At 47.5% G+C, this 13371-nt stretch overlaps 1 protein-coding gene across 1 annotated transcript; it reads left to right on the forward strand.

Moving 5' to 3' along the window:
* Nucleotides 1-121: 121 nt before the first annotated feature.
* Nucleotides 122-11491, forward strand: LOC121363567 (PHD finger protein 1-like). Its single transcript, XM_041485995.1, has 5 exons — nucleotides 122-159; nucleotides 2464-2552; nucleotides 6252-6400; nucleotides 9844-9939; nucleotides 11412-11491. Exons 3-5 carry the CDS (start codon nucleotides 6291-6293, stop codon nucleotides 11482-11484), a joined length of 279 nt encoding a protein of 92 aa, XP_041341929.1. The 5' UTR covers nucleotides 122-159; nucleotides 2464-2552; nucleotides 6252-6290; the 3' UTR covers nucleotides 11485-11491.
* The last annotated feature ends 1880 nt before the right edge of the window (nucleotides 11492-13371 follow it).

Raw genomic sequence — 13371 nt, forward strand, 5'->3', positions numbered from 1 at the left:
GGAAAAACGGGAGAAAACGGGAAAAAAAATCGGGGAAAATGGGAAAAAAACGGGGGATAAAAACGGGAAAAAACGGGGGGAAAGAATATGGGGAAAATCGGGAAAAATGGGGAAAAAATCCCGAAAATTCCCTGGTCCAGTGTGGGAAGTGCGGCCACGGTCAGGGAAAAACGGGAAAAAACAGGGAAAAACGGGGAGAAACGGGGAAAATGGGGGAAAAAACTGGGGGAAATGGGGAAGGAAACAGGGAAAAAAGGGGGAAATGGGGAAGAACCCTGGGAAAACAGGGAAAAAATACAAGGAAAACCAGGAATAAAAGAGGGGAAATGAGGGTAAACGGGAAAATGTGGGGAGGGAAAATGGGGAAAACGGGGGAAAACTGGTGAAAAAATGGGGAAAATGGGGATAAAAACGGGGGAAAATGCGTCTGCGCCGGGAATTCCAAAAATCCCGAAAATTCCTCGTCCTGTGTGGGAGGTGCGGCCACGGTCAGGGAAAAACTGAGGGGAAAATGGGAGAAAAATGGGGAAAATGGGGGAAAATGGGGGAAAAAATGGGGAAAAACTGGGATAGAAATGGGGAGAAATGGGGATAAAAATGGGGAAAAATGGGGATAAAAATGGGGGGAAACCCCTGGGAAAATGGGGGAAAATGGGAACAAATGGGAAAAACAGGAAAAACTCTGAAAAAAACAGGGAAAATTGGGAAAAATGGAAAAAATTTGGGAAAACTGGGGAAAATGGGGGGGAAATGAGGAAAAAAGGAAAAATGGGGGGAAATGGGGGAAAATGGGGAAAACAGGAAAAAATGGGGGAATGTGCTGAGAAATTGGTAAAAATTGGGGAAAAAACAGGAAAAATGGGGGGAAATAGGATAAAATGGGGAAAATGGGGAAAAGGAAAGCGGGAAAAACAGGGAAAAGCAGGAAAAATAGGGGAAAATGAAAAAAAAAACAGGGAAAAATGGATAAAAAATGGGGAAATTGGGGACGGGGTAAATACTGAAATTTGCAGGGTTCTGGCAAAAATTGCCAACCTTTGGGGAGGAAAGGGGGAAATTTGGGGATTGGGGGTGGGAAGGGGGGGGCAAAGTGGGAAAATGCCCAAAAAGGGGGAAAATGGGAAAAAGGGGGGGAAAACGCCCGAAAATTGTGGAATTCCCATGAAAATTCCCCAAAATTCTCCAGGAAATGGGGGGAGGGGAAAATGGAGATGAGAAAAAGTGGGAAAAACCCAAAAAATGGAGGGAAAAGGGGAGGAGAAATGGGAAAGAGGGAGCAGGGGTGGGAAAATCGGCCCCAAAAATTCTGGAATTCTGCCTGAAATTTAAAATAAATCTGGGGAAAGGGGGAGGGGTGGGAACATGGGGAAAATGGGGAAAATAATGGGAAAAATGGGAATGGGGGTGGGAAAGGGGGAGGAGGGGCAGGAAAAGCTCCTCAGGAGGGGAAAAATTGGTGAAAAATGGGAAAAAATGGGTGAAAAATGGGAAAAAATGGGTGAAAAATGGGGAAAAATGGGTGAAAAATGGGAAAAAATGGGGGAAAAATGGGAAAAAATGAGAGAAAAATGGGAAAAAATGGGAAAAAATGGGATTTAGGTGGGAAAAGGGGTTGAGAGGTGGGAAAAGTGGGAATGGGGTGGGGAAATGGGAATGAAGGGGGGGAGGGGTGGGAAAATTCCCTGAAAATTGGGAAAATGGAGGGAAAATGGGAATGAAGGGCTGGAAATGGGGAAAAAATGGGAATGGGGTGGAAAATGGGAATGGGGTGGGAAAATGGGAATGGGGTGGAAAATGGGAATATAGAGTGGGAAAAATGGGAAAAGGGTGGGAAAATGACCTCAAAAGGGGGAAAAATGGGAAAAAACTGGGATTTGGGGGGGGAAATGGGAATGGGTTGGGAAAATGGGGAGGAATGGGAATATGGAGGGGGAAAAATGGGAAAAGGGTGGGAAAAATCCCCTCCAAAGTTGGGAAAATGGGAAAAAAAACTGGGATTTGGGTGGGAAAATGGGAAAAGGGTGGGAAAATCTCCGGAAAATTGGGAAAATGGAGGGAAAATGGGAATGAATGGGTGGAAATGGGGGAAAAATGGGAATGGGTTGGGAAAATGGGGAGAAATGGGAATGTGGAGAGGGGAAAATGGGAAAAGGGTGGGAAAATCTCCGGAAAATTGGGGAAAATGGGAAAAAAACCTGGGATTTGGGTGGGAAAATGGGAATGGGAGTGGGAAAATGGGAAAAAAACTGGGATTTGGGTGGGAAAATGGGAATGGGAGTGGGAAAATGGGAAAAAACCTGGGAGGAACGGGAAAAATGTGGGGAAAGGATGGGAAAAAAACTGAGATTTGGGCCAAAAAACCACCCAAAAAAACGGGAATAATGGCGGGAAAAGAGGGGGAAGGGCCGGGGGGGTCCCGGATTGCCGAAGGATTCCCGGAATTCCCGGAATTCCCGCCGCCAGCGTACCACCAGCGCTGCCACGTGCCCCCGCCGCCCGGCGGCGCCGCGCCCTGGAGCTGCCGCCGCTGCGTCTTCGCCGTGGCCACCAAGGTGAGCCCAAAATCGCCAAAATCCCCCCAAAATCCCCCCAAAAAATCCCCCAAGTCCCATCCCGGGGAGGCCCCCGAGGGGTTCCGGGGCTCTGGATCCCGGGATTCACCACAAATCCCGGCTTTGGGACCCAAAATCCCGGTTTTTCGGCCCAAAATTCCCATTTTTCGGCTCGAAGTTCCCAGTTTTTGGCTTTGGGGTCCAAAAATTTTGGGCTTCCAGGTTTGGGGGTTTCAGCTCCAAATGCTGGGATCCAAACTCCAAATTTTGGGATCGAAACTCCAAATTTTTTGAGGTTCCAGTCCCCTTTTTTGAGGTCCAAACTCCAAATTTTGGGACGGAATTCCAAATTTTTGGGGTCTTGATCCCATTTTTTGCTGTCCTGATCCCATTTTTGGGATCCAAACTCCCAATTTTGGGGTGGAAATCCCAATTTTTGGGATCCAAACTTCATTTCTTGTAGCCCCAACCCTGATTTGTTCATTTCTGGTGTCATTCCCGGTAATCCCCATCGGTTCCCGCTGGAATTCCTGTTAATTCCCACTGTGATTCCCGGGTTTTTCCCGTTAATTCCCGGTGTTATTCTCGGTGTCTTTCCCACTGTTTTCCTGTTCATTCCTGGTGTTATTCCCGGTAATTCCTGGTGTCATTCCTGCTGTTTTCCTGTTCATTCCCACTGGAATTCCCGGGTTTTTCCCCGTTCATTCCTGGTGTCTTTCCCAGTGTCATTCCCGTCAGTCCCCATCCATTCCCGCTGTCATTCCCATTAATTCCCCCTGTAATTCCTGCTCTTTTCCTGGTTTTTCCCCATCAATTCCCACTGTAATTCCCAGGTTTTTCCCCATTAATTCCCGCTGGAATTCCAGGTTTTTCCCCATTATTTCCCGCTGGAATTCCAGGGTTTTCTCCGTTAATTCCCGGTGTCTTTCCTGGCGTCATTCCCATCAATCCCCATCAATTCCTGCTGCCATTCCCGGTGTAATTCCCTGCGTCATTCCCACTGTAATTCCCCTGTTAATTCCCACCGGAATTCCCAGGTTTTTCCCATTCATTCCCGCTGTTATTCCTCGTGTAATTCCCACTGTAATTCCCGGTGTAACTCCTGCTGTTTTCCTGTTAATTCCCGCTGGAATTCCTGGTTTTTCGCGTTCATTCCCGGTGTCACTCCTGTCAATCCCCATCCATTCCCGCTGTCATTCCCGCTGTTTTCCTGTTCATTCCTGGTGTCATTCTCACTGTAATTCCTGGGTTTTTCCCTTTCATTCCCAGTGTCATTCCCGGTCTCATTCCCGCTGTTTTCCTGTTCGTTTCTGGCGTCATTCCCATTCATTCCCAGTGTTTTTCCTGGTGTCATTCCTGGTGTTTTCCTGCTAATTCCCACAGGAATTCCTGCATTTTTCCTGTTCATTCCCGATGTCATTCCCATTAATTCCCGCTGGAATTCCTGGTGTTTTCCTGTTCATTCCCAGTGTCATTCCCGCTGGAATTCCTGGTAATTTCTGGCATCATTCCTGCTGTAATTCCTGGGTTTTTCCCATTAATTCCCACTGGAATTCCCAGGTTTTCCCTGTTAATTCCTGGTGTCATTCCCATTAATTCCCGCTGGAATTCCTGGTGTAATTCCTGCTGTTTTCCTGTTCATTCACGGTGTCATTCCTGCTGTAATTCCTGAGTTTTTCCTCTTCATTCCTGGTGTAATTCCCGCTGTAATTCCTGAGTTTTTCCTCTTCATTCCTGGTGTAATTCCCGCTGTAATTCCCGCTGTAATTCCCTGGTTTTTCCTGTTCATTCCCCGTGTCATTCCTGGTAATTCCCGCTGTAATTCCTGGTGTTTTCCTGTTAACTCCTGCTGTAATTCCCAGTGTAATTCCTGGGTTTTTCCCCATCAATTCCCTGCGTAATTCCTGCTGGAATTCCTGGGGTTTTCCCCGTTCATTCCTGGTGTCTTTCCCAGTGTCATTCCCGTCAATCCCCATCCACTCCCGGTGTCATTCCCGCTGTAATTCCCTGGTTTTTCCTCTTCATTCCCAGCATCATTCCCACTGTAATTCCTGGATTTTTCCCATCAATTCCCGGTGCCATTCCCAGTGTAATTCCCGTTAATTCCCGGTGTCATTCCCACTGTAATTCCTGATGTTTTCCTGCTGTTTTCCTGTTCATTCCCGCTGGAATTCCCACTGTTGTTCCCAGGTTTTCCCCGTTCATTCCTGGTGTCTTTCCTGGTGTCATTCCCGTCAATCCCCATCCATTCCCGGTGTTTTCCCATCAGTTCCTGCTGTAATTCCTGGTGTTAATTCTCGTTGATTCTCCCTGGAATTCCCGCTAATCCCTGCTGGAATTCCCGCTAAAATTCCCATTCGTTCCCACTGGAATTCTCCTTAATTCCCACTGGAATTCCTGTTATTTCCCGGCGGAATTCCCGTTAATTCCTGATGTTTTCCGCGGTGTTTTTCTCGTTGATTTCCAATGTTGATTCCTGTTGTAATTCCTGGATTTTTCCCCATCTTTCCGCTGCGCTTTCCCAGGCTTTTCCCCACTAATTCCCGCTGTAATTCCCATTAATTCCCGCTGTAATTCCTGGTGTTTTCCCCATAAATTCCCGGTGTTTGTCCGGTGCAATCCCGGTGTAGTTCCCGGTGTAATTCCCAGCTTTTCCCAGTGATTCACGCTGTAATTCCCGTTAATTCCTGGTGTAATTCCTGGTGTTTTCCGGTGTGATTCCCATTGTAATTCCCGTTTTTTCCTGGTGTTTATTCCCGGTTTTTTCCCATCCCAGATGGGTGGGGCATTCCCGCGGGGCCCTCAGGCACGGGCGATGCGGCAGATGGAATTCCCGTGATGCGGCAGATGGAATTCCTGCTAAATCCCTGCTGGAATTCCCGTTCATTCCCATTGGAATTCCTGTTAATCGCTGCTGGAATTCCTGGTGTTTTCCCGGTGTTTCCCACTCAGTTCCCAGTGTAATTCCTGGTTTTTCCCCTTAATTCCCGCTGGAATTCCCGCTGTCGTTCCCGGTGTATTTCCGTGTTTTTCCCGTTAATTCCCAGTGTCATTCCCGGTGTTTTCCCATTGTTTCCCGGTGTTCTCCCATGAATCCCCAGCATCATTCCGGGTGTCATTCCCGGGTTTTTCCCCATCAATTCCTGGTGTTAATTCCCGCTGTAAATTCCCACTGTAATTCCCGGTGCTTTCCCAGGATTTTCCCCATCGATTCCCGGGGTTTTCCTGCTGTAATTCCCAGGTTTTCCTGGTTTTCCAGCGGGGCGGGGCACTGTGCTATGGATGGAATTCCTACTGTGAATTCCCGCTGCAATTCCCGATGTTTTTCCCATCCCAGCGGCGTGGGGCCATTCCCGGTGTTTATTCCCGGTTTTCCAGCGGAGCGGGGCGCTCCGGCGGGGCCGTTCCCAGTGTGATTCCCGGTGTGATTCCCGGTGTCATTCCCGGTGTCATTCCCGGTGTTTTTTCCAGCGGGGCGGGGCGCTGCGGCGGGGCCGTTCCCGGTGTCATTCCCGGTGTGATTCCCGGTGTCATTCCCGGTGTTCATTCCCGGTGTCATTCCCGGTGTGATTCCCGGTGTGATTCCCAGTGTGATTCCCGGTGTTTATTCCCGGTGTTTTTTGGGGCGGGGCGCTCTGGCGGGGCCGTTCCCGGTGTGATTCCCGGTGTCATTCCCGGTGTTTATTCCCGGTTTTCCAGCGGGGCGGGGCGCTCCGGCGCGGGCCGCAGGCGCGGGCGATGCTGCGGATGAAGTCGGTGCTGCCGTACGCGCTCGGCGCGCTGGACTGGGACCCGCCGCACCTGCACAACCTGCAGCACTGCTACTGCTACTGCGGCGGGCCCGGCCAGTGAGTGCTCCCGGAATTCCCAAAATCCCGGAATTCCCAAAAATCCCCGTCGAAATCCGCTCAGAAACGGCCCCAAAACACCAAAGTCTGCCCCAAAATCCGCCCCGAATTCCCACCTGCACAACCTCCGGCACTTCTACTGCTGCTGTGGCAGGCCTGGGCAGTGAGTGTTCCTGAAAATCCTGAAAATCCTGGAATTCCCGAATGAATCCCGGAATTCCCAAAAATCCCTGTTGAAATCCGCTCAGAAACGGCCCCAGAATCGCCCCGAAACCCCAAAAACTCCCCCAAAAACGCCCCGAATTCCCACCTGCACAACCTCTGGCACTGCTCGTGCTGCTGCAGTGGGCCTGGCCAGTGAGTGTTCCCGAAAATCACAAAAAATCCCAGAATTCCCGAAAAAAATCCTGGAATTCCCAAAAATCCCCATCGAAATCCGCTCAGAAACGGCCCCAAAACACCCCGAAACCCCAAAATCTGCCCCAAAACCGCCCCGAATTCCCACCTGCACAACCTGCAGTGCCGCCCCAGAACTGCAGGGAGAGCGGGCAGTGAGTCACATCCCCAAAAATCCCGGAATTCCCCAAAAAAACCCCGGAATTCCTGGAATTCCCCCCTCATTCCCAGCTGGAACCTGAGGACGCTGCCGCTGCCTCTGCTCCCAAAATCCCCCAAAATCCCCCCAAATCCCCCCAGAATTCTCCCCAAATCCCCTCAATTCCCAGAATTCTTGGAATTCCCAAAATTTCTCCCAATCCCAGCTGGGACCAGAAGTTTCTCCCAGCGCTCCCCCCAAAATCCCCAAAAATCCTTCCAAAAATCCCTAAAAAAAACCCCCAAATGCCCCAAAATCCTCCCCGAAGAAGTCTCCCCAAATCCCTGGAATTGCTCTCAAATCCCCCCAGAATTCCCGGAATTCCCAAATTCCCAATTCCTGAGTCCCAGCTGGAGCCTGGAGATGCTCCCAGTGCTCCCCCAAACCCCCAAAAATTCCCAAAAATCTCCCAAAATCCCCTAAAATCTCAGTAAAACTCCCCAAATCCCCCCCCCCCCCCTCCAAAATCCCCCAAAAAAATCCCACCAAAACTTCCCGGAATTCCCCAAATTCCCTAAAATTCCTGGATTTCCCCCAAATCCCAGCTGGATTTGGAGACGCTCCCCGTGCTCCCCCAAAACTCCCTAAAATTCCCCGAAAAACCCTGAAAAATCCCCCAAAAATCCCTTAAAAATCCCCCTAAAATCCCCAAATTCCTCCTAAAAATTCCCAAAATTCCCCGAATTCCCCCAAATCCCAACAGGAACCTGAAGATGCTTCCCCAAAACCCCCTGAAATCCCCTCAAAAAAACCCAAAAATTCCCAAAAAATTCCCCAAATTCCCAAAATCCCTGAATTTCCCCCATCCCAGCCGGAACCTGAAGAGGCTCCCAATGCTTCCCAAAACCCCTTAAAATCCCCCCCAAAATCCCCCCCAAAAATTCCCAAAATTCCCCCCAAATCCCAACAGGAACCTGAAGACGCTTCCCCAAAACCCCCTAAAATCCCCTCAAAAAACCCGAAAACCACCCCAAAATCCTCCAAAATCCCCCAAAAATTCCCAAAAAATTCCCCAAATTCCCCGAATTTCCCCCCATCCCAGCCAGAACCTGAAGATGCTCCCAGTGCTTCCCAAAACCCCTTAAAATCCCCCCAAAAACCTCTGAAAAATCCCCCAAATCCCCCAAAAATTCCCAGAATTCCTCCAAATCCCAACAGGAGCCTGAAGGTGCTTCCCCAAAACCCCCTAAAATCCCCTCAAAATCCCCCCAAAAATTCCCGAAAAATTCCCAAAATCCCCAATTTCCACCCAAATCTCCCAGCTGGAACCTGGACACGCTCCCAGTGCTTCCCCAAACCCCCAAAAATCCCCTGAAAAATCCCCCTAAATTCCCCAAAATCCCCCAAAAATCCCCTAAAATTCCCCCCAAAAATTCCCAAAATTCCCTGAATTCCCCCCAAATCCCAACAGGAGCCTGAAGACGCTTCCCCAAAACCCCCTGAAATCCCCTCAAAAAACCCCAAAAATTCCCAAAAAATTCCCCAAATTCCCAAAATCCCTGAATTTCCCCCATCCCAGCCGGAACCTGAAGAGGCTCCCAATGCTTCCCAAAACCCCTTAAAATCCCCCCCAAAACAAATTTACCCCTGAAAAATCCCAAAATTTCCCCCAAAAATCCCAAAATTCCCTCTGGGAATTCCCCAGAAATATCCCAAAAATTCCCAAAATTCTCCCAAAAATCGTCTAAAAATCCCAAATTTACCCCTGAAAAATCCCAAAATTTCCCCCAAAAATCCCAAAATTCCCTCTGGGAATTCCCCAGAAATATCCCAAAAATTCCCAAAATTCTCCCAAAAATCGTCTAAAAATCCCAAATTTACCCCTGAAAAATCCCAAAATTTCCCCCAAAAATCCCAAAATTCCCTCTGGGAATTCCCCAGAAATATCCCAAAAATTCCCAAAATTCTCCCAAAAATCGTCTAAAAATCCCAAATTTACCCCTGAAAAATCCCAAAATTTCCCCCAAAAATCCCAAAATTCCCTCTGGGAATTCCCCAGAAATATCCCAAAAATTCCCAAAATTCTCCCAAAAATCGTCTAAAAATCCCAAATTTACCCCTGAAAAATCCCAAAATTTCCCCCAAAAATCCCAAAATTCCCTCTGGGAATTCCCCAGAAATATCCCAAAAATTCCCAAAATTCTCCCAAAAATCGTCTAAAAATCCCAAATTTACCCCTGAAAAATCCCAAAATTTCCCCCAAAAATCCCAAAATTCCCTCTGGGAATTCCCCAGAAATATCCCAAAAATTCCCAAAATTCTCCCAAAAATCGTCTAAAAATCCCAAATTTACCCCTGAAAAATCCCAAAATTTCCCCCAAAAATCCCAAAATTCCCTCTGGGAATTCCCCAGAAATATCCCAAAAATTCCCAAAATTCTCCCAAAAATCGTCTAAAAATCCCAAATTTACCCCTGAAAAATCCCAAAATTTCCCCCAAAAATCCCAAAATTCCCTCTGGGAATTCCCCAGAAATATCCCAAAAATTCCCCCCTAAAAAATTCCCAGAATTGCCTCACAAAATTCCCAAAATTCCCTCAAAAATTGACAAAAATCCCTCCCAGAAATCCCCAAAATTCTCCTGAAAAATTCCAAAATTTTCCCCAAATTCCCCCCAAAAATTGACAAAAATCCCTCCCAGAAACCCCCAAAATTCCCCCCAAAAATTCCCAAAATTCCCCGAATTCCCCCCAAATCCCAACAGGAACCTGAAGATGCTTCCCCAAAACCCCCTAAAATCCCCTCAAAAAACCCCGAAAACCGCCCCAAAATCCCTCCAAATCCCCCAAAAATCCCCCAAAAATTCCCAAAAATCCCCCCAAATGCCGGGATCCCCCCAAATTCCGCAGCTGGAACCTGAAGATGCTGCAGTGCCGGCGCTGCCACCAGTGGTTCCACGAGGCGTGCACGCAGTGCCTGCGCCGGCCCCTGCTCTACGGGGACAGGTCAGCGCCCGGTTTGGGGGGATTTGGGGCGTTTTGGGTTTTTTAGGGGGGCCGGAGTTTTTTTTCCGGGTGTTTTGGGGTTTTTCCCATTATTTGGGATGCATTTTGGGGGAATTTGCAGGGGGTTTGGGGATGGGTTTGGGGTGGATTTTGGGGGAGATTTTGGGGGAGATTTTGGGATGGATTTGGGGGTGATTTTGGGGTGTTTTGGTGTTTTTTTGGGGTTTTTCCCATGATTTGGGATGGATTTGGGGGAATTTGCAGGGGGTTTGGGGATGGGTTTGGGGTGATTTGGGGGAAATTTTGGGGTGAATTTGGGATTTTTTGGGGGTTTTGGGGTTTTTTGGAGTTTTGGGTTATTGGGGTCTGGGGATTTTGGGGTTTTGGGGTTTTAGGGTTTTTGGGGGTTCTTTTGGATTTTAGGGTTTTTGGGTTTTTTTTTTGATTTTAGGGTTTTTGGGGGTTTTTGTGGTTTTTGGGGATTTTGGAGTTTTTGGGATTTTTGGGCCTTTGGGTTTTGGGGTTTTTGGGGCTTTTTCCTGGTGTTTTGGGGACTTGTCCGGGTGTCCTGGGGGGGTTTTCCCATTATTGGGGATGGATTTGGGGTGAATTTGGGTGATTTGGGGTGAATTTGGGGTGCTTTTGGGGCTGCATTTTGGATCAATTTGGGATGGTTTGGGGACAGATTTTGGGGTGAGTTTTGGGGGATTTGGGATAATTTTGGGTGATTTGGGGATGGATTTGGGGTGGTTTGGGGAGATTTTCAGATGGATTTATGGTGATTTTGGGCTGATTTGGGGACAGATTTTGGGGTTTTTTGGGGGTTTTGGGGCTTTAAGGAGTTTTTGGGGTTTTCAGGTGGTTTTGGAGCTTTTTGGGCTTTTTTGGGCTTTTGGGTCTTTTTGAGGGTTTGGGATTTTGGGGCTTTTTGGGGCTTATTTGGGATGGATTTTGGGTGGTTCTGGGGTGAATTTGGGGGGATTTGGGGATGGATTTGGTGGTGATTTGGGGTTTTTGGGATTTTTTGTATTTTGGAGGTTTTTTTTACTTTTAGGGGTTTTGGGCACTTTGGGGTTTGGGGGTTTTGGAGCTTTCTGGGGTTTTGGGGTTTTATTGGAGCTTTTGGGGTTTTGGGGTTTTTTGAGGTTTTTGGGGTTTTTGGGTTATTGGGGTTTGGGGGTTTTGGGTTTTTTTTTGGGGGGGTCTGGGACTTTTGGGGGAGTTTCCTTATCTTTTGGGGTTTTTTTCTGGTTATTTTGGGGTATTTTGTGACTTTTTCCCATTACAGGGGATGGATTTGGGGTGGATTTGGGGTCGGATTCGGGGATGGATTTTGGGTGATTTGGGGATGGATTTTGGGGTGAATTTGGGGTGATTTGGGGATGGATTTTGAGGTGATTCTGGGGTGATGTGGGGATGGATTTTGGGGTGAATTTGGGGTGATTTGGGGCGATTTTGGGGTTCCTTTGCAGGTTTTACATCTTCGAGTGCAGCGTGTGCCGGGGCGGGGCCGAGAGCGTGAGGAGGCTGCCCCTGCGCTGGTGAGGGGGACCCAAACACCCCAAAAACACCCCAAAACACCCAGAAATACTCCAAAAACACCCCAAAACACCCAGAAATACCCCCAAAACACCCCAAAACACCCAGAAACGCCCTAAAAACACCCCAGAACACCCAGAAACATCCCAAAAACACCCCGAAACACCCCAAAAACACCCCAAAACACCCAGAAACACCCCAAAACACACCAAAACACCCAAAAACACCCAGAAACACCCAGAAACACCCCAAAACACCCCAAAAACACCCCGAAACACACCAAAACACCCAAAAAACACCCAGAAACACCCAGAAATACCCCAAAACAACCCAAAACCACCCCAAGAACACCCCAAAACACCCCAAAACACCCCCAAAATATCCAAAACCACCCCAAAAGTACCAAAAAACACTGATAAACACCCCAAAAAATACCCCAAAACCAGCCCAAAATCGCCCAAAACCACCCAAAACCACCCAAACCCACCCCATAAACACCCAGAAAAAAATTCAGGTTTTTTTGGGGGAAAATCCAGGTTTTTTGAAAAAAAAAATCTCGGTTTTTGGGGGAAAATTGAGTGTTTTGGGGGGAAAAAATCTGATTTTTGGAGGGAAAAAATGGCGATTTTAGGGAATAAAACATTCAGGTTTTTGGGGGAAAATCCAGTTTTTTGGGGAAAAAAAAATCTCGGTTTTTGGGGGAAAATTGAGTGTTTTGGGGGGAAAAAATCTGATTTTTGGAGGGGAAAAATGGCGATTTTGGGGGACAAAAAATTCAGATTTTGGGGGGAAAAAATCTGATTTTTGGAGGGGAAAAATGGCGATTTTGGGGGACAAAAAATTCAGATTTTGGGGGGAAAAAATTGTGATTTTGGGGGGAAAAAATCTGATTCTGTGGGGTGAAAGAAATCCCAATTTGGGGGGAAAATTGTGATTTTTGACCCCATCAATGAGGGTTTTACACCTGAAATTGGGATGTGGACCCCAAAATTGGGGTTTTTAATCAAAATATTCGGGGTTGGGCCCCAAAATTGGGGGTTTGGACCCTGGAATTGTTCCCAATTTGGGGTTTTCCCCTGATTTTTGGGGGTTTCCCCCTGAATTTGGTTTTTTTTCTCCCTGAATTTGGGGTTGTTTCCTCTGAATTTGTTTTTTTTTTTCACTGAATTTGGAGTTTTCCCCCCAAATTTGGGGTTTTTTCCTCTGAATTTGGGATTTTTTTCCCTGAATTTAGGGTTGTGTCCCCCAAATTTTGGGGTTTTTCCCTGAATTTGGAGTTTTCCCCCCAAATTTGGGGGCTTTTCCCCTGAATTTGGGATTTTTTCTCCCTGAATTTGGGGTTGTTTCCTCTGAATTTGTTTTTTTTTTTCACTGAATTTGGAGTTTTCCCCCGAAATTTGGGGGCTTTTCCCCTGAATTTGGGATTTTTTCTCCCTGAATTTTGGGGTTTTTCCCCTGAATTTTGGGTTTTTCTCCTGAATTTTGGGATTTTCCCCCTGAATTTGGAAGTTTATTTCCCTGAATTTGGGGGGTTTTTCCCCTGAATTTTTTTTTTTTTTTCCCTGAATTTGGAGGGTTTTTCCCCTGAATTTGTTTTCCCCCTGAATTTGGGGTTGTTTCCCCTGAATTTGGAGTTCTTCCCCCAAAGTTTGGGGGTTTTCCCCCTGAATTTGGAGTTTTCTCCCCAAATTCGGGGGTTTTCCCCTGAATTTGCAATTTCCCCCTGAATTTGGGGTTTTTTCCCTGAATTCGGGATTTTTTTCCCCGAATTTGGGGTTTTTCCCCTGAATTTGGATTTTTTCCCCCGATTTTTTTTTCCCCAGTCAGTATTTTTGCCCTAACCCGCACTTTTCCCCCTGAATTTGGGTTTTCCCCCCAATTTCAGTTTTCCCC

This window comes from Pyrgilauda ruficollis, unplaced genomic scaffold (genome assembly GCF_017590135.1).
Source record: "Pyrgilauda ruficollis isolate IOZ18807 unplaced genomic scaffold, ASM1759013v1 scaffold1198, whole genome shotgun sequence".
Classification (NCBI taxonomy): Eukaryota; Metazoa; Chordata; class Aves; order Passeriformes; family Passeridae; genus Pyrgilauda; species Pyrgilauda ruficollis.